The 20,138-nt window shown below is 44.4% G+C and overlaps 1 protein-coding gene across 5 annotated transcripts in view; it reads left to right on the top strand.

The window, feature by feature from the left end:
* CAST (calpastatin) overlaps positions 1-20,138 on the top strand; it is a 96,337-nt gene that overhangs the window by 73,033 nt on the left and 3,166 nt on the right. For all 5 annotated transcript variants that reach the window (XM_039543404.1, XM_039543406.1, XM_039543405.1 and 2 more), the window contains 9 exons: positions 635-682; positions 878-970; positions 1,878-1,979; positions 3,677-3,778; positions 12,448-12,540; positions 13,440-13,493; positions 14,231-14,320; positions 17,305-17,394; positions 18,631-18,702. In XM_039543404.1, coding sequence (XP_039399338.1) covers positions 635-682; positions 878-970; positions 1,878-1,979; positions 3,677-3,778; positions 12,448-12,540; positions 13,440-13,493; positions 14,231-14,320; positions 17,305-17,394; positions 18,631-18,681 — 723 coding nt within the window. In that variant the 3' untranslated portion in view covers positions 18,682-18,702. The remainder of the gene's footprint in view (positions 1-634; positions 683-877; positions 971-1,877; positions 1,980-3,676; positions 3,779-12,447; positions 12,541-13,439; positions 13,494-14,230; positions 14,321-17,304; positions 17,395-18,630; positions 18,703-20,138) is intronic.

The following is a 20,138-nucleotide window of genomic DNA, read 5'->3' on the forward strand; positions in this document are numbered from 1 at the left end:
GGAAACTTTTATTTAGACATCTAAATACGGGTAAAGGTGGTTTAGCTTTATGCACCCAAATGTGAATAATTCTGCCTGAGAGGGGTGAATTGGATTATTTACTATTTGTGCTTCAAAAGAATAATTATTAAGTTCCAATCAATTACCTCGCTGTAACCCAGTCAAACTGATGGGATTTTTGCAAATGTCACCAAGGACATAATCTGATGATGATAGGGTTGCACAGGCATAAATGAGGCCTGCAAAACCCTTTGTTGCTGATGTGTGAGGAAATTACCCTCCTTGACCCTAAATTCTGGAGTGATTATGCAGGGCTACAAGTTAGGCTTTCATTTGCAAACTGAGCATATTTGATATGGCAATGGAGAGACAGTAAGCATGGAAGCTCACAATGACATTTTTGGAGTCTCTTTCAGGGTAGAACTATATTTTAAATTCCTGAAACCCCATTTTTGTCAAAAGCCTGACCAATGGCTGTTTAAAAAAATAAATAAATAAATAAAAAGAGGAGTAGGGGGCGGGAGGAGGAGAGGCAGTGTAATAACATTTTGTATATTTTGAACCCCCTGTTACCAAAAGACTTGTGTTTCGTGATCATAGAGAACTACTTTGTTAACCAGTGTTTTCTCTGTAGGATAAAGATGGAAAACCACTCTTGCCAAAATCTAAAGAAGAAACCCAGGTCAGTGAGTAAATATTCAGAAAATCTTTCACTTTTCCATTTGTCATTCCTTAAACAGAGAAGGAAAAGATTTCCTATTTCTTTAAGTTTTTAGCTGTATTCTGACTCTCTACATTATGCAGGTATAATCAGAGCAATCAACAGATTTCAAACAGAAAGTATAAAAAAGCTGGTGTCATTTCTTTTTAATTGTAGTCCATGAGTGAAAGTGATCTCTTGGATGCTTTGTCAAAGGAATTTTCCAGTTCCCCAGCAACATTACCGTCTGCACCACTAGCTACACCTAACGTAAGATCTCTGAATTTACTTGATTTGTATTATTCTGTTTTATATTCAAGTTGTTTAAATAACTTGTATTTTCCATGATTTTTATAGTAAATGTAGAAGGAAAAAAACAGGCCCAGGCTTTCTTAAATTATGAGAAAAATTGGGGTGTGTTTTATTGTTGTGTCTAATTTAACAGATGATTGCATTGGTAACACAATCATTGAGACTTTTCAAAGCAATCTAGAGGATTTAGACATGTGAGGTGAAGTCCTAGACCGGGGGTCAGCAACCTTTCAGAAGTGGTGTGCCGAATCTTCATTTATTCACTTTAATTTAAGGTTTTGCATGCCAGTAATACATTTTAACGGTTTTAGAAGGTTTTAGAAGGTTTCTATAAGTCTATAATATATAACTAAACTATTGTATGTAAAGTAGATAAAGGTTTTTAAAATGTTTAAGAAGCTTCATTTAAAATTAAATTAAAATGCAGAGCTCCTGAACCGGTGACCAGGACCCAGGCAGTTTGAGTGGCACTGAAAATCATCTCACGTGCCACCTTTGGCTCGCGTGCCATAGGTTGCCTACCCCTGTCCTAGACCCATTGTAATCAGTATGATTGTTCCCATTGACTTCAGTGAAGTCAGGATTTCACCCACTAATTTTAATGGAGAGTTGGACAAGTTACTTCTGAGGTATGAAATGTAGAAAACATAAGTTTAAATGACTTCTTGAGAACGGTTATGCCCTCTAATGGGGATGGGGAAGGGAGTAAATTAGGCTGAAATAGATACAGTATGTTAGAAGAATCAAGTCCCAGATGAGCACTGTACAGGATGAAAATAAAACAGTTGTGCGTCCCAGAAACTTGGGATTTCCTATGTATATTTATAGTAGTATATACACTGGTAACAACATTTTTTTATTTTAGAAATCCACAGCTGTTAAATCTTCCCCAGCTGCCTCTGAAGAAATTGTCTCCTCCACCACAGCTTCTGCAGTGCACTCAGCAGCTCCTCCAGCTGCTACCCCAGTAAGCAGCATTCATTGTTGTTGATGGTGATGTTCATACTAAAACCTGTTAGAGGAAGGAAACAGGAGATCTTTTTAGAGTAGTTCTTAATGGTGGACCCTGTTGTAAAATTGAACCATTTTACTATTGAAACTGGCTATTAAGAAGATAGATTTTTCTCTGGAAAAGAATTCTAGGCTTCTGCATTTTGTGTACAGTTTTGCACTATGGCCCAAATTTTGGCTTATGTTGCATATATGCACATTCCAGAAACCCCCTGGCCAGCACCAGGAATGAATGCTGTAAGTTGTCCATCCCTTTTCTGGTTCCTTGAGAAACATGGAAGGCATAATTAGATGTGACCTAGAAGTCATGGGCTGTGATTGTGTATGTAAACATGTTAATGCAAGACTCAGCAATAGTCTTGAATAGCCCCCTTTCAGCTCTGAGTTGGAATAGATTTTATAACTGATCTGTGAGAGGGACTGGTCTTGGCCAGAATAGGAGCATACATTCACGTTATTTTTTTGCAGTGTATGTGCACAATTTTGAGGCTTGTTATGCTTTTTTTTCCCTCTTATGTCTGCCAGAATTTAACCCTATGTTTGGTCAGCTAAATAAAAATACAAGCTAGATCCCCATGGTGTACCCTCGCAGGACCATGAGGTTCTGTGATTTTTGTGAGGCCTCTGCAGGTGGGGTTGAGGCAAAAAATGCAAGTAAAAGTAGAATACTATACTTGTCATCATGACAAATCACTTCTACAGGAACAGCAGGAAAAGTAAGGGTTAATGGGGAAGAGTGCTGCTTCCCCTCCTGCTGTAAGCAGAGGAGGGCTCTCCTTGGCTAGGGTAAGCAGTGCTCTTACATATCCCCAACTCCTTCCTTGGCTGGTGCAGTGAAAGCTCCCACTTCTGTTTCAGTCTATTTTAACGGCTATATTGGAGAAACTCCTGTGGCTCACATTTTGTTAAGAAAATAAACTTAACTGAGAAGCTATAGTTTTCAGTAGGTAAAACCTACATGTATAAGCAAAGGACAGCACGTTCTGGAAGGAAGAAAACCTTTCAAATGTTAATGGAAACATTAAACAGCCAGAGAATTTTAACTTGTCCAACTGGCACTTGCTTAGCAGCTACCTATACACTGCAGTCAAAAACCTGCTGCACCGAGTCTCAGGCTCAGGCTGTGGGGCTAACGTTGTAGTGCAGTGTAGACATTCAGGTCGCAAGGAGAGGGGAGGGAGGGTCTCAGAGCTCAGGCTGGAGCCCAACCCCAAACGTTTACTCTGCATTTTTCAGCCCAAGCCCCATGAGTCCAAGTCAGCCGACCCAGGCCAGATACATTTGTGCTGCAGGTCTATTTATTGCTGTGTAGTCATACCATTGGCAGAATGAGGTAGCACATGCTTGCTATGATGATCCATTTTAAAACTGTTTCTAGTGTAGATGTTGTCCTAAATTAGAACTGGTTTGCTTGTAGCAGACGAATGCCAAATAAATCTCTACTCCACTTGCCTACTCTAAGTTATCTTTTCCCTTTACTCTGAACATCCAATAATTTTCCAACTGTTGTCACTACATTGCAATTAATTTTATTTATGGTATTTCAAAGGCAGAGTAGACTTTGTGTTGGATAAAGTTAGTGTTTATTATACCTTGTTTAAATGGAGATTTTTTGTGACATACGTTTTCTTCAATATATTTACATTTTGTTAGGGTGGGAAAGAGCAAGACAATGCCCTAGACCTCCTGGCTGGTTCACTGGGACAAAGAGAACCTGATCCTGATGAAAACAAACCAGTTGTGGATAAAGTAAAGGTAGTGAAATATTCTCAACTTGTACCACCAAAAATAAATGGAACATCTGCCTTGTCTATTCTTAATCTATTTATTTTACACAGAAGAAGAGAACATGGTACATCATTTTCAAGCTCAAGAATAATTTTAGTGAAGATAAAGCATGCGTGTATGCTATGTTTAATTTATGCATGTTTTATTCAAGAAGTTACGTGTTTAATTGACCAGTTCATTTCATATTGTAAATCTAAAAGGTTTAAACACCAGGGTAGTCATGTTCAGATTCTTTTTAAGTTTTGTGATGAATTCATAAGTGCTTGATGCCATCCCAGACAATTGAAAACAATTAGGAGCTGAAATATGTTGTAGAAGAAAATCAAAAGTATTTAATCCAGTACCTGTGCAATTATTTCTGTGATTACATTTCAGATTCTTCTCTAAACTTCATTTCTAAAGTGATTTTGATTGCCTGTTGTTAAATTGAGTTTTATCACATTACACATAGCAGAGTAAACTAATAGACTGTTAATGATATTCTTGAAATGAAAAAATCATGTTCTACTGGGGTTTCTTTTCAGATGTGTGTGCTCAAGCCTACCCCCACATACACTTGTCGAGACTTCACATTGTACCAACTCTTTAGGTATAGAGTGTTTTATCTTCAATGCTCTTCCTGCCATTTCTTTGGCTGGCTAAAGGTTATTAGTAGAAAATAATGCAAAACTCTGCTCCTAACTGCAGGGATTAAAGGCCCAATCCTAAACCACTGAAGTCAATGAGAGATTTGCCATTGACTTCACTGGGAAGGAGTAGGCCCATAGTACAGTTTTTTATTTTTTGTCTACAAAGTTTATAATCTTTAGCAGCCTAGGAAGTTGCCAAACTGGCTTTGTTCATATGTTTGCACACTCTACAGCAGAGGTTTTCAAACTGTGGGGCATGCCCCCTTAGGGGGGCGCAGAGGAACACTCAGTGGCTCGGGCTTCAGCTCAGCAGGGCTCGGGGAGGGACTGCCACTTCCACCCCCTAACTCACCTCTTTTTGGCTTGGTTGGGGTGGCGCAACTCAAAGTGGGGGCTCAGCTCAAAAACTGAAAACTGCTGCTCTGCAGCTATCAGCCCACACTGCCAGATTTTTCAGGATGTTGCAGTTCCTGATATTTCTGGCCAAATAGGTTGTATGACAACCAGTTCCTCTCTGGTATCTTCAGTTCTGTTCTCTACCTCCTTAGCCTTTAATTCCCAATGTTAACATTTTGAAGGAGCCCTGGTTTAAAGCCTTAAATTTTCCTCTTAGCAGCTCAAAACAATTAGTGTTTTTGACACATTAAATAACCCCAGATTGTACACTCACAGGAATGCCATTGACACCAGTAAGATTGGACAGGTTAAAAATAAGTGCAGAATTTGGTCCCTAATTTTTAAATAATTTTTAAAGAAAGTACTGTATGGAGTGATATTAAATATCCTGCAATAAGTTGCCCCGAAGGGTGTCCAACAAACTAAGAATTGATGTAATAGATTAATTATATTTTTAATGTTGGTAAGTAACAGCATGAGCCTGGGCTGGAGAGAGTTTGCGTGTGTTTAATCATCAAGCCTAAAACTTGGTATCTCTGCATCACAGTACAGTATGCGTATGTTAACTTCTATACCTTTTTTTAAACACAGAAAATGTTTATAACAAATTAGGATGCTTTGTTTTCTAGTAAAAAAGAGAATTCTCTAAATTCTTCTTCGAGTGCTTGCTCATGTCCATTCAACTTAGGTATGTGTGTTCACCACGTGCACCGGTGCCGGAAGCTTTTTCCCCTCAGCAGTATCCGTAGGGGATCAGCTCTGGCGCCCCCTGGAGTGGCACACACATGCTGCAGTATATAGGGCACTGCCAGTTCCCCCCTACCCTCAGTTCCTTCTTGCTGCCAGTGACAGTGCTGGAATTGTTGCAGCTTCAGTTAGTGCTGTTGCTGCTTGTTTAATACAAGAGATAACTGGTTTGTACATAGTGTATATAATTTTCTGTTAATGTTTATAAATCCCTTAGCTATAGTTAGAGACTTCATAGGTCCCGAACAGGACTTTGCTTCAGGACGGGGCATGCCCCGGTCCCCAGGCTTTAAGCTCTGTGGTTGCTGCAAGAGGCCTATGCCCATTAGTGATCCACACAGCAGTTGTCTGCTTTGCATGGGTGAAGGGCACTTCTCTTATTGAGAAATGAAAAATTTGCAAGTCCTTCAAGCCAAGGACTAAGAAGGAGTATGATATTCATTTAAGAGCACTCCTTATGGAGTCGGCCCTTACCCCAGTCCTAGAGCAACACTCTAACTCGGCGCTGAGTACTGTGACCTCGGTACACAGCACCCCACTGGGACCGTCCACTGGCCAGCACCGGTCCCCATCCGTGGCTCCAACCAAGAAGGCGGGGCAAGGCGGTCTCCAACCTCCCACAAGGGAAAGGATAAGACTGGGTATGCGAAGGTCCCTCTTCACCCATTTCCCTCTTCACCAAGTCAGGATCTCGGGCCCATGCTCCAGTGGAGCGATGTAGCCCAACCTGCTCCCCGCCAGCTACCCTGGATAGCAGAGGGTGCCTCCGTCAGCTCCGGAGGCCCTGCAGGCAGCGCAGGTGATCATATCCCTCCTGGTGCCACTTACACCGGCTCCTGCAGTTCCCCGGTCATGGAATAAACCTGTGTTCGGACTGCTTCAGTTCCCACCTCAGCGGCACCATTCCCCGTTGCAGGGGACATCCCACCAGCACTCGCCCTCCCATAGCCGCCATGCATCTGACGTGATAGGCAGATGCAGCGCAGCCCCATTTGGTCCCCAGACCTTGGGCATGGGCAGAGAGGCTCAAGGTACAGCTCGCCGGCCACCGGGCACAGACCTTTGGAGGCTTGCACCCCCCAGCAGGAGTACCAGTCCTGGCACCTGGTATCTCCAAGACCGTGGTACCACTCCAAGGACCCGTCGAGGGATCGATGTTACCATTCCTTGGATCGTTGCCAATACCCTAGGAGGGCATCACCCCGTGCGGGCACTTCCCGGCACCAGGCCCATTCTGACTCCTGGTCCCAGTCCTCATCCTGGTACCGCTCATCAAGCACGAGACGCAGATCGCTAGCTCCAAGCTGTCGTGGATCCGTTGAGCGCCACAGGTCCCTAAGACCCCGTTCCAGATCGGATTCCAGGTGGAGTGACCAGCACTGGTAGGGACAGAGCCACCATTTCACTCCGTCCCGGTCACCTAGGAGCAAACGCTCAGGATCCAGCTCTGGTTTGGAGCGAGGTTCCTTGACAGCGGGACAAGCTCCAGTACCGTCTATACTATCGGCACCGAAACTGGCCCATGGCTTCAGGCACAGTGGCTGGTGCCGTGGTATCCATGGATCCCGTGGGGTTTCACCCAGCCCTCCCAGGCTGCCTGGAGAGTCAGAGAGACCAGCTGCCTCTCTCTCTCACCCTCCTCCAGTGCGCAAAGCCTCGGGTGCGAGGACCCCACAGGTCAAAGAGGGAACAAGGGAACAAACTACTGGACCACCAATGGTTGTGGAGGACCCTCCAGCACCAGCATCTTCATCATCATCGCCAGATGAGTCATTAATGGGGCCCCCTCCCCCGGTTCCTCCGGAGGACACTAAAGCGCACCAGGAACTACTGAAGAGGGTCGCTGCCAACCTTGGTCTTTAGGCAAAGGAGCTAGAGGAGCCTTCGGACTCTTTTCAATGTCCTCTGCTCCACAGCACTGGCCAGGGTGGCACTTCCCCTTCATGATGGGGTCTCTAAGATCACTAATGCCCTGTGGCAAACTCCCTCCTCCCTGCCACCCATCTCCAAGGGGGCTGAGCGCAAGTACTTTGTGCCATCCAAAGGCCATGAGTACCTGTACACCCACCCTGCTCCCAACTCCCTAATGGTAAAAGCGATTAACCACAGGGAGCGACAAAGTCAACCTGGGGCTATCCCTAAGAACAATTACTCCAAGAGACTAGACTTGTTTGGGCGTAAGGTTTATTCGTTCTCTAGTTTCCAGTTGAGGGTGGCCAACCATCAGGCCCTCCAGGACGCTATGATTTTAACATGTGGCAAGCCATGGCCAAGTTCGAGGGCTCTCTTCCTGAGGCTTCTAAGAAGGCATTCCGGGCTATTATGGAGGAGGGCACCTCTGTGGCTAGGGCGATGCTCCAGATGGCGTCGGATGTGGTGGATACTGCCTCCCGAACCATAGCCTCAGCCATTACCATGCACCAGACATCCTGGTTGCTCCTCTTTGGCTTGTCCACAGAGGCTCAGCAGTCAATGCTAGACCTTCCCTTTGATGTGCAAGCCCTATTTGCGGAACAGACGGACAATAAGCTTTATGGCCTAAAGGACTCCTGCACGACCCTTAAAACACTGGGCCTGTATGTTCCTGGCTCTGCCCGCAAGCGGTTTAAGCTGCAGCAGGCTCAGGGTCAGGGGAGCCACCCTTGCCAGGAGCCTCCTTATAAGAAATCCAGAGACTACTAGCCAACAGCCTTCACAAGACTCTCAGTCGAGCTCGACCCACAGTAAGCAGACAGGCAAGCATTCATTTTTGAGGGATAGCCCGAGGGTGACCTACCGGACTGTTCCCAGGATCCTCCCTCCCCTATTTTTGCCAACCGCCTTTTTCCTTTCCTCCCTGCATGGGCATCTAGACCATCAGACCTATGGGTCCTCAATACGGTGGCGTGGGGTTATACCCTTCAGTTACTTTCTACCCCACCTCCCCGTCCCTCTTCAGGGTCTCCTCGCGCAGGAGGTAGAGGGGTTACTACAGCTAGGTGCGGTGGAGATTGTACCTCCAGAGCACAGGAACAAGGGGTTCTATTCCTGCTACTTTTTAATCCCAAAGGCCAAGGGTGGTCTGTGACCTATCCTGGATCTGAAAGACTTGAACCGCTTCCTAGCGAAGCTGAAGTTCTGCATGGTCTACCTGGCCTCCATCATCCCCTCCCTGGATCCAGGAGACTTGTATGCCACTATCTGAAAGATGTGTACTTTCACATCGCCATCTTCTAGGGACACAGACGTTTACTCCGGTTTATGATAGGTCCCAACCACTATCAGTTTGCGGTCCTCCCATTTGGCCTAGCGACAGCGCCTCAGGTGTTTACCAAGTGCATGTCAGTGGTGGTGGCCTACCTCAGACATCGGGGTATCCAGATCTACCCGTACCTCGATGACTGACTGGCTAGTCAAGGGCAGCTCCAGGTCCAAAGGCATGTCACAATACTGTTAGTCACCTGCCGTCACTTTGGCCTGTTGGTGAACGAGAAAAAAAATCCACGTTCGTTCCGGTACAGAGGATAGAGTTCATTGGAGCGGTGCTCGACTCGACCTGCACCAGGGTGTTCCTGCCGCTGGAGAGATTCAGGGCACTGACGGACCTCATTGCAGAAGTCTCCACATTTCCCCTGACCCATGGCCAGGGTTTCCCTGCACCTACTAGGTCACATGGCAACATGTACATATGTGGTGCACCACGCCAGGCTCCGGATGCGACCCCTGCAGCTATGGCTGGTGACGGTCTACTCTCAGTCCAGGGACCACTTGGAAAAGATCGTTCCCATCCCTGCGAAAAAACAGTACTTACCTCGCTGCAATGGTGGACCGACCCCGGGAAAGTTCTGGAAGAAGTTCCCTTCATCAGCACTCCTCACTCAGTCGAGTTGGTTTCAGACGCCTTGGACGTCGGCTGGGGGTGCGCACCTCGGCACCCTCCAGATCCAAAATATGTGGTCCCCAGAGGAGTTGACGCTAAAGATAAACGTCAAAGAACTCAGGGCGGTGCACAGAGCATGCGCAGTCTTCCTCCCTCACCTATCGGGCAGAGTGGTCAGAGTCCTGACGGACAACACAGCCTCAATGTTCTACATCAGCAGACAAGTGGGAGCGCGATCCTTTGCCAAGAGGCACTCTGTCTCTGGGACTTCTGCCTCGACCACGGAATCCATCTAGAAGCGTCACCCTCTGGGTGCCAAGAACACACTAGCAGATCAGCTAAGCAGGGACTTCTCCTCCCACCACGAGTGGGTGTTCCACGTGGAGGTAGCCAGCACGATCTTCCAGAGGTGGGGAACTCCCCCAGTGAATTTGTTCACGACCAGGCAGAACAGAAGGTGCCACAGGTTTTGCTCCAGATGGGGTCTGGGCAAGGGCTCCCTCTTAGACGCCTTCCTCCTGCCATGGGCAGGAAACCTGATGTATGCGTTCTCTCCAATTCTGCTAATCAGCAAGGTCCTAGCAAAAGTCAACATTGCCCCAGCGTGGCCTCGCCAGCACTGGTTCAGGACGCTATCAAGCTTTTCAGCGATCCTTCCCTGCCCCCTGCTGAATCAACCAGATCTGCTGTCACAAGATCACAGTCGACTAGCACCCCAGCCTTGCGTCCCTCCACCTCACGGTGTGGCTGAACACTGAGGAATGAGCCAGTTCGGAAGGGGTCCAGAAGGTCCTCCTTGAGAGTAGAAAGCCCTCAACCAGGTAGACCTTCCTGGCAAAGTGGATGAGGTTTTCCCGCTGGGTGGCCAAACAGGGCAGCTCCCCTATGCATTCTTCGGTGCAGTCGATCTTAGACTACCTGCTTCATTTTAAGGAGCCAGGGCCTAGCGCACCCCTCTATTAGGGTGCAGCTGATGGCCATTTCTGCTTTTCATCTGCCAATCCAGGGGCAGACTGTGTTCTCCAATGACAGGACGGTCAGGTTCCTTAGAGGTCTCAAGAGGCTTTTTCCTCAAGTCTGGTCCCCGGCCCCTCAGTGGGATCGCAACTTGGTTCTGTCTAGGCTTATGGGCCCGCCCTTTGAGCATTTGGCTTTGGGATCCCTTTCTTATCTATTGAGGAAGGTAGCTTTCCTGGTGGCAGTGATGTCGGCGAGGTGAGTCTCCGAACTGTGAGTTCTGACCTCAGAACTGCTGTACAAGGTCTTCTATAAGGACAAGATCCAACTCTGGCTCCACCCGGCTTTCCTTTCCAAGGTGGCGTCTAGTTTCCACATGAGCCAGGACATCTTCCTTACGGTCTTCTGCCCTAAGCCCCAGGAGACTAGTGAAGAAAGGTGCCTTCACACTTTCGACGTAAGAAGGGCTCTGGCTTTCTACTTAGATCAGACAAAACCTTTCCGTAAGTTGACTCAGCTTTTCACTTCTACAGCTGATGGGATGAAGGGCCTCCTAGTGTCCTCGCAGAGGATTTCTAACTGGATTACCTCTTGCATTCAGACCTGCTACGAGTTAGTGGGAGTCCCTCCACCGCTGATCGTCGGAGCCCACTTGACCAGTGCACAGGCATCTTTGGCGGCCTTCCTGGCACACTTCCCGATCCAGGACATCTGTCGAGCTGTGACGTGGTCCTCGGTGCACACGTTCACAGCCCACTACACAATCACACAGCAGGCCAGGGACAATGCTGGGTTTGGCAGAGCTGTGTGGCAATCTACACATCCGTGAACTCCTACCCACCTCTGAGGGGTACTACTTGGGAGTCACCTAAGTTGAATGGACGTGAGCAAGCACTCGAAGAAGAAAATACAGTTACCTTTTCCATAACTGCTGTTCTTCGAGATGTGTTGCCCATGTCCATTCCACAACCCACTCTCCTTCCCCACTGTCAGAGTTTCCGGCAAGAAGGAACTGAAGGTGTGGGGAACCGGCAGCGTCCCTTATATCGCAGCATGTGCGCACCATTCCAGGGGGCCCCTACGGATACTGCTGAGGGAAAAACTTCTGGCACCGGTGCATGCGGCGAGCACACACACACCTAAGTTGAATGGACACGAGCAACATATCTCAAAGAACACCAATTACGGAAAAAGGTAACTGTCTTTTTTTGACTGTAAATGGCTAGTTATTTTTTTAATATGTACTGAAGGATATACATATATCTATTCAAATACCACATAAAGTAGCCTAAACAAAAACATACAGATTTGATTGTAGAATGAATGCTTCCCTCTTTCATATTGTATTCAGGAAATTGTGATCTTAATCATCTTAATCTTAATCATAATCATATTTTATGTTTAAAACCATCTCTGGCTGCTTCCTTAGTAATAAGAGACACAGACCACTGACCTTTAATTGTGATATTTGGCTGGCAAGAACCTTGCATTTTTATACAATCTGAACATGGCTGAGGAGCTGCAACACAAAGCAGTGCCGTTATAAGAATGTTAACCTTGTGTTTGAGCTAGTGCAGTAGGTGAATGAGTTCTAATGTGGTGGCATAATGTGCTGAACACTTAGTAAGCAGTTGAGTTGTTATCTAGCTGAGAAGCAGAACTGAAAACATATTTGAAGAAAATAGTATCTGTTGTCATTTTTAACATATTACAATTGTATATCTGTTGAGAGGCAACATTATTTTCAAGCTTTATACCCACAATGCAAGGTTCATGGTTAAACAAATGTGTACACATTTCCACTGATCCTGAACTCTAGTGTATAAAAATGTTGTTCTCCTAGAACATTTATCTAAAAAGATACTTTATAAGATCTACCACTCAAAAAATTCTCTGTTTAATAAAGTCGTCCTAGCATATCTATTAGTTTGGGTCACGTGTTGTATGATACACAATTACAGAAGCAGTAAATTACAGATTACTCTTACTAGACCCCATCATTCTAATGGAGGAGATCAGTAATAGTGTTGTTTGTTTCATATTCTTAGGAAGGTGCTAAATCTGAACACAAAGACAAACTTGGGGACAGAGATGATACAATCCCTCCTGATTACAGGCATATTCTGGATTCAGATGAGCAGGTAAACAGAACCAAATACCTCAGTTGCTGCATTCTGAATTTAGATTCAGTCATCTTAACACTGCAACAAGTCAGTTTTCCCATCAGTAGAGTTGTGTGAGCAACCATTGGAGTTATATGAGTGACTCATCTCTATTGGAGTTACCTATATAAATCCCCACACTGAAGATGGGAGAATAAATCTCCAAACCATTATGTGTTTGATGCAAAGAAAATGGACTGTTCCTTTTTTACATTGATCAAAGTCAGAATGGTTAAGACACTTTAAACAGTCATCAGCGATCAATGTAGCCAGGAAGTACTGGGGTCCACGTGGCTGAAAATCAGGCCCAAGGTGTCTTAAGTTGAGCACCCAAAAACAAGGTGCACAATACTAGTGGCCACTCTTGAAAACTTAGGCCTTAAAATCACCGTGGCTATTATTCCCTTCTCATCTTAGTAAAGCATTTGTAAGATCTGTGGATGAAAAACATTACGTAAGTACTATTGGTTTTGTGGAACCTGGCAGAATAAAGTCTTGTGAAGCTGTCACTCATTTTACTGAATCACTGCCATGCCAAGGGAGTGAATGATCTTGCTCAACAAATGGGTGCCAGACAAAGTGTGTCCTAACCAATTCTCCTCTACTGGAAGGATACAAGGTGAGATGCAGAGTGTTCAGGGGGACGTTAAAGCAGGGAAAAAAGTGAGATCACAAGAATGTGATGAAGGAGGCCATGTAGGTATAATAAATGGATTGTAAAGTGGATAGGACAGTAAAGCATCATAAATAAAGTTACTGTGAATAATAAGTAGTAGTGTCAAGTGAAGAATGTAAGAGCCTATTTTACTTTCAGTTTGATTCATCAAACTAAGGGATATGTAATAAATGCAACCATGTCATCCTGTCTGTTTTTTAAGGGTAAACCAGTAAAGCCAATAGCAAAGGAGGATGTGAAACCCAAAGAACCAAAGGTAAAACTCATTACAGTTTTATTCTGCACTGATCCCTTCCTGACTGTGCTCTGAATCGAATGCTGTTCTAAGCAGTGTTATCTTTGATTCAATAGCACTGTATATTGCAAATTCTCAGAAATGCTGTTGAATAGATGTAGAAATATTGTCCTTATTTAAGTGAGAGTAAAGACTTTCAAATGGGCAACACTTATAATGTAGATATTACACATATAAAACTACATTCAAAGAATGTTAAAGTTGTAAAGTCAAGTACTGAAAAGTTCAGACATGCCAGAATTAAGGCTACATGTGCAGTCTGACAATCAAAATTAGGCTGAACTACCAGCTTCACCTGTTATAAGAACATGGGAACCAAGATTTTCAAAAATGAATTCTTAAAAGCATATTTAAGAACCTAAATAAGTAGCCTGAGTTTGAAAAAATGCTGAGTATTAATTGCTCTTACTGATTTCAAAATAGCAGCACTTCTTGAAAATCAGGAAACTGGGTTAGGTCCTTAAATATGAATTTGGGAATCAATTTTAAAAAATTTCAGCCATGTGATTTCAGGAAGCTGCAGCTACACTGGGAAAAGAACTATGCTGTCTGATCAGCTTTGTGGATTGGGTGTAAGTGCTAATGATTTATTTATTTATTTTTGTCAGTTGGTTTTTTGCTTTAGTTGATCATTTTAGAGTACAATCAGTGACTCCTTTTGCATTCTATACTTTGACTGATGATAGTTTCTTTTGCAGAAGCCTACAGATGATTCTGCAGCTATTGATGCTCTATCAGGGGACTTTGATAATTGTGCAAAAAATCCTCCCACACCACAACACTCAAAGGTAGGATATTTTCTCTCGAAGGATTTGCAAAATAGTATATTTGCATGACCCCCACAGACGTAGGTTTGCATTACATTTCTTTGCTTTGGCTCTATTTGTGTTTAGATTTTCACTCTCCCGTATAAGAGCATTTGAGAGGGTAACTTAAAGGGACACTGTTAAAGCTTCATTGTTGGCCTGACATACTTTTAGAAGAAGTGTGAGAATTAACTGGGTTCAAAAAAGAACTAGATAAATTCATGGACGATAGGTCCATCATTGGCTATTAGCCAAGATTGTTAGGGATGCAACCCTATGCTCTGGGTATCCCATAACCTCTGACTGCCAGAAGCTGGGACTGGATGACAGGGAATGAATCACTTGATAATTGCCCTGTGCTGTTCATTCCCTCTAAAGCATCTGGCACTGGCCATTGTCATGTGACAGGATACTAGGCTAGACCATGGAGATGGCCATTCTTATGTTCTTATCCAGGGGATCCCAATTTTTTCAGTTGTCTTCCTTGGATGAAGATCAGGAGGAAATAAGAGTGGATATATAAGTAGGGCTGGAGTTGTGAGTGGCCTTGATGGTGAAGACAAAAATCCTGTTGAAGTATCTTCAGAGCAATGAGAGAGGAAGGTGGATTTCAGTAGCAGTATTTGTATAGAGTAGGGTGGGACAAGAGGAAACGGGGAAGCAAAGAGGAGAAATCTTGACTTTATTACTGCAAGAATGACTAAAGTTTAGGGGAAGGTTGGAACAAAGAGGAAAGTGAAGGTGCTGTAGAAGTAGTGATAGAAGGGCAGACTTGACAGTGTCTGAAGAGAGCTTGGATGTGTGAGGGAGCAGAGAAGAGAGAGAATTCAAATACAGCATCAACATTGTCAGCCCATTTGTTGGGGAGGATAAGAGAGTTGACAGCAGGGATGAAGAAGTAAGAAGAGGATTTAGGATGAAAAATGAACAGTTCAATTTGTATCATATTGAGTTTGAGATTGTGGTATGACATTCACTTGGAACGGTGAGAGATGCAGGTGGAGATGTGAGACTGCAGAATGAGAAAGGCAGGTGGTAGGGAGGTACATTTGGGAGTCAGGCGCATAGAGATGGTGCCATAGTTAAATCTATAGGAATGGATGATGATGCTCTGGAGAATATAGAGGGAGACAAGGGAGCTGATATGTGATTAAATCTGGAATTGGAGAAAAGCACTGTGGAGGTCAAACTTCCTTCAGGCTTGCTGTCCCCATCAATCCACTTGGGCTGTGCCAGCAAAACAGCACTCTCATTGCCTTTTGTATCATTGGAGAAATGGATCCATCCAAAATGGCTCCTTTGACATGACCAGAACACGCTGGGATGATTGGGGGATATTAAGTGCTAAGATTCACGAACTGTGTTGTTAGATTTTCTAGAAGTGCTCACTGCTGGCTAAATTAGACTTCATTTAGTCAACCCCTATAACAATTTATTTGCTCCCGTTTGCTACCTCTCTCCCCCCTGGATAAATAACCCCCCTAGTTCCCTCACCCACAGCCAGAAGAATTTACATCACCTGAGGGGTGAAGAGCCTTTGTTCTCCACTGGCTTCCCACAGTCACAGCACGGTCTCCATGCGAGTTCTTCCCTACCTCACTCCTGGCCACCTGATGTGATCCACCTCCCCTGCTTGTTTCCAGCCTCAGGGTCAAATTGGGAACTGGCAGCAGTGGAGGGTGTCACTTTAGGAGCACAGTGTGGGAGAGATATGGGGACTCTTAGCTGGGAAGAGGCAAGTATGGTTGGGATTTTGACCACCTGAGAGTCCAGACTCTCAGCCTTGCCTCCCAGCAGTCAAAAATTAATTTTCCTGCCCAGCACAGCAACTTCTACTGGCCTCCTTGGAAATTGAGCCAGTTCATAAGTGACCCCTGTGAGTTAGCTGGTTTTCTCAAGCTTAAAACATAAAACACCCAATTACTGAGAGACAGATACCATTAATCTCCCATTTAAAACATTTACTGTGATTCTGTCACATGATTTCTTTTTTCTTCCATACTGCCAGTAAGAAATGCCCTGTTAAGCTGAGGGGTAGAAAGCAGGATACAGTTCCCAAAAAGGAAGGTGATTCTGTTTCCAGAGAGGCCCGCTGACTAAAGCAGAACAATAGGAAGCTGCCTGGTCACCTCCTGGTGTCGGGTTGGAGACAGTGACAAAGTTTAACTACATCTCTCTTTCCAGTGATGGACTTTTCTCAGGACTCCCCAGCACTGATAGGAGAATAAACAACAAAATTCCCTTTGTTACATGAGTTCAACCATTGCTAAGTACATTAAATAAAATATATTCCTGAATTATAAATACTAATTCATTAGTTCTCATTCACTGCTTGAGAATGCATCTTGTTCATCTCCTCCAAATAAACTTATTTTTTTTCTACTAGGACAAGAAGAGTGGTTGTTTGGGGCCATTCCTTGGACTTGTCCCAGATCTCTTAACAGTTGTTGGCACTGATTTTATGACTCTGTACCCTTACCCATTTAACCACCCTTTCTCACATTGTAACTGATTTAAGCATTAGCCTAATCCTAGAAAGGAACTCTTTGCCTTGAGTAATCAACAAAGCTAAATGAGAGTAACTTATTTCTTTATCTTTCCAAAACCCCTTCTTCCTCAGCATGCACACACATATACCATACATCTTCAGTAAGCCTTCTAAAGATATGATGTCTAAATAAATGGTACAAGTCCCATAAAATATAGTTTGTCTGTGGAGTGAGGGGCAGATTCTCAGGTGCAGTGCACCTGCTTTGTACTGAAGATGGAATCTGGCCACATAGCCAGTACAGTAGGCCAGCAGACGATCAGCTTCATCACCTCTGCCCTTTCTGCTGCCAAACAAGCGGGCTCCTCAGTGCTAGACAGGGATCTAGCCCAAATATTCTCGACTCCATTTGATTCTGGAAGATGGTAACTCTTCTTTCTCTTTGTTTGTTTGAAAGTGAATTTGTTTCTGATGACAGGTGTCAGGATTAGAGGACAAAAGTGGAAAGGAAGCTGCCACCACGAAGCCAGCCACAAAGGAGGGTGGAAAACCTGAAGATCCTAAAACGGTAGAACCAAGTCCTAATATGGATAGGGCTGGAATGTTGAACAATAGGAGTGTGGAGATGGGCAGCTTGGATCTGGAACCATTTTATTTGGACATGAGAATTTGGGGAAAGTGTTCTCAAATAATAGGTTCTGTTTGACCCACTTTTGTATGTATGCAAGGGAGTGGCACTTAACTATTTCAGGAGATGCTGTGGCTTAAAAAAGTGTCTGCTTCAAAAGAGGGTAAATCCCATGTAGCATACGAGGTAGATGTGGGCTCTGTGTATTTCTATGTTCCTCAAGACACACAAACTCCTCATTCTCACCTTCAGAGCTTCTTGTCCACAGCCCTCTTCTTGTCTATCACTGCCCTCCTCACCCCATTCTTTGACTACTTCTCTGACTTGTGATTCCACCCCTTCTTTCTTCTCCTCTCCTGCCTCCAGTAACCTTATTCTCCCATGTCACGTCCCTCGTCTTCTCCCCTTTTGTCATAAGTTTTATGTAATCATTAAATAAAAGAATCTGTGCCTGTATATAAATACGTATGCCGAAAGAATTTGGGGGAGAGGGAAGGTGTGTTAATTTTTTATGTAGTGCATGTCTGTAGATGGATATATACTTAATATGAGCAAAACAGCAGAAAGGACCCAAATGTTGCTTGGATTCTTAGCAACCCATAAAGGATCATAGAAACTGGAATTAGACATGGAAAAGACCTAGCCCATTTAATAATCTGATCCATCCATTTATTCCTTTGAGCCAGACTTATAACATCATGTATATCATATTTCTTCAGTGATTGTGATGAATGGCATTTTTCTTTACCAGGAAATTTGGTTTCCAAGTCTTTTGTTTAACAACAGTTGAGCTGACTTGCAAATTTTAATTTAAAAGCATTGCATCAGGGAGTTTTATAATGTTAAAAGTTGTCTGGCTGCCGATAGCTATAGGCTATAGCTGTGGCCCAGTAGATGTGAAGATAATAGGGCGGGAGATCAGCCACACATGCCAAAATAAAATATGGGATAGGGAAAAATAAGGAGAAATGGACACACATGAAGTTACAAATACATTTTGCTGAATGATGGCCTTTTTTCCCTCTCTGTTACTGCTGATGAACATGACTCACAGATGCAGATCATTTAGATGCTGTCATTATCAATTCTAATCTATAATTGTTATGTTATTTTGGTTTCTAATCTGAAACAATAAATTATAGCTCATCCATGCTTTGTTTTACTTTTCCTTTTTAGGCAAAGGAGCAGTCCTCCAGTTCAAAACCCAAGAACCAAAAAACAAGTTAAAGTTTAATATTACAGTATTGGGTAAGATTTCTCTTTAACCCATCCTCTTAGTTACCATAAAGACAGTCTACATTAATGAACCATAATTACATGAATGAGATGAGACCATTTCACAAGGCCGACTGGAACCAAGTTGTAGTTCACTTTTAGACCAAATACGCAGGACTTCACTGTAGAGAATCCTAGTCAGAAAGGCCCTGCCATCTCCTCTAGCACAGGCTCCTCTCACCTCCCACCAAACCAGAACAGAATTGCTTCCTGCAATTAATTTTCAAGAGCTTTTGGATAATTTAATTTTAAATATCTCAAGTGATGCCACTGCTTCCTTTGTGAGACCATTTCACAGACTAATAACCCTCAGTGTCAAAGTTATTCCTAATATTCTATATAAACAGTCTTTCTTCTTCGAGTGCTGGTCCCTCCGTGTATTCCACCATGGGCATGCATGCGCTCCATGCCGCCAGAGAAGTTTGAAAGCAGTGTCCGTTGGTCTACACATGCACACTTGCTCACCTCATGCCTCTGACTGAGGAGATAAAAGGTGGGGGGAGGGGCCAGACTGACCACCTCTCCAGTTCCTTCTCAGCACCACATGGGTCCAGGTTGGAACCTCCAGTGTCCAAAGCTTCAGCTTTCTCCTTTTTCTGCGAACATATCTACGTCTATTTATCGGTAAATAGTTTAAGTGTTTATAGTTTTATCTGATAACCATAAGACACTAAAGCTAGTTAGCCACCCTGTCGTGAGAAGCCCCACCCCCAGTTCTTCATGTGGGGTACTGGACTATGCCCAGGACACAGGGCTTCAAAATTTGTGCTTCCTGCTCGTGATCCTTCTCGGTCAGCGACAACCACCAACATTGCTTGCACTCCCTCGGGGAAGCCAACAACGCGCTGCCAAGGTCCACTGTCTGGTATTAGTTCCCCAGTTATACGCAGAAACGGCAGGAACTTCACTTTAGGAAGTACCTAATAAAAAGGCCATGAGGCTGCAATCGAACCCAGGCCAGGGAACCCTCTCACCCCACCCTGTAGATCTGCCTGACTCAGCAAGGGGTGTGCCTCGTGCCATAAGATCCAACTCAGGAGTGAGGGAGTCAACCCCCACTTATGCCTTGTTGAGGTCTTGTCGAGAGAGCAGGAAGCGTCCTCCTTCAAATCCACTTTGAAGAAATCAGATTCAACCCTGCCTAAACTGAACAAGTCTCTGAGCTCAGCCCAAGAGAACTTAGTATGTCCTAACTCATAAGGGTATGACAAGACCGACCAAAAGTCTAGGGCTCTGTCAGCACTGAATCGTGACTGGGCAGCAGTGGTGTCTCCTGTACCACTCAAGCACAAACCCTAGGCTCTGTTGGCACCAATGAAGAGCAGTCACCAAGAGCATCAGCTATCTGCGGTACTGACTTTGTCTGCCATGGCTATGGCACAGACTGTCTCTGCTGTGACTCCTCTAGT

Source organism: Mauremys reevesii, linkage group 6 (genome assembly GCF_016161935.1).
Source record: "Mauremys reevesii isolate NIE-2019 linkage group 6, ASM1616193v1, whole genome shotgun sequence".
NCBI lineage: Eukaryota > Metazoa > Chordata > Testudines > Geoemydidae > Mauremys > Mauremys reevesii.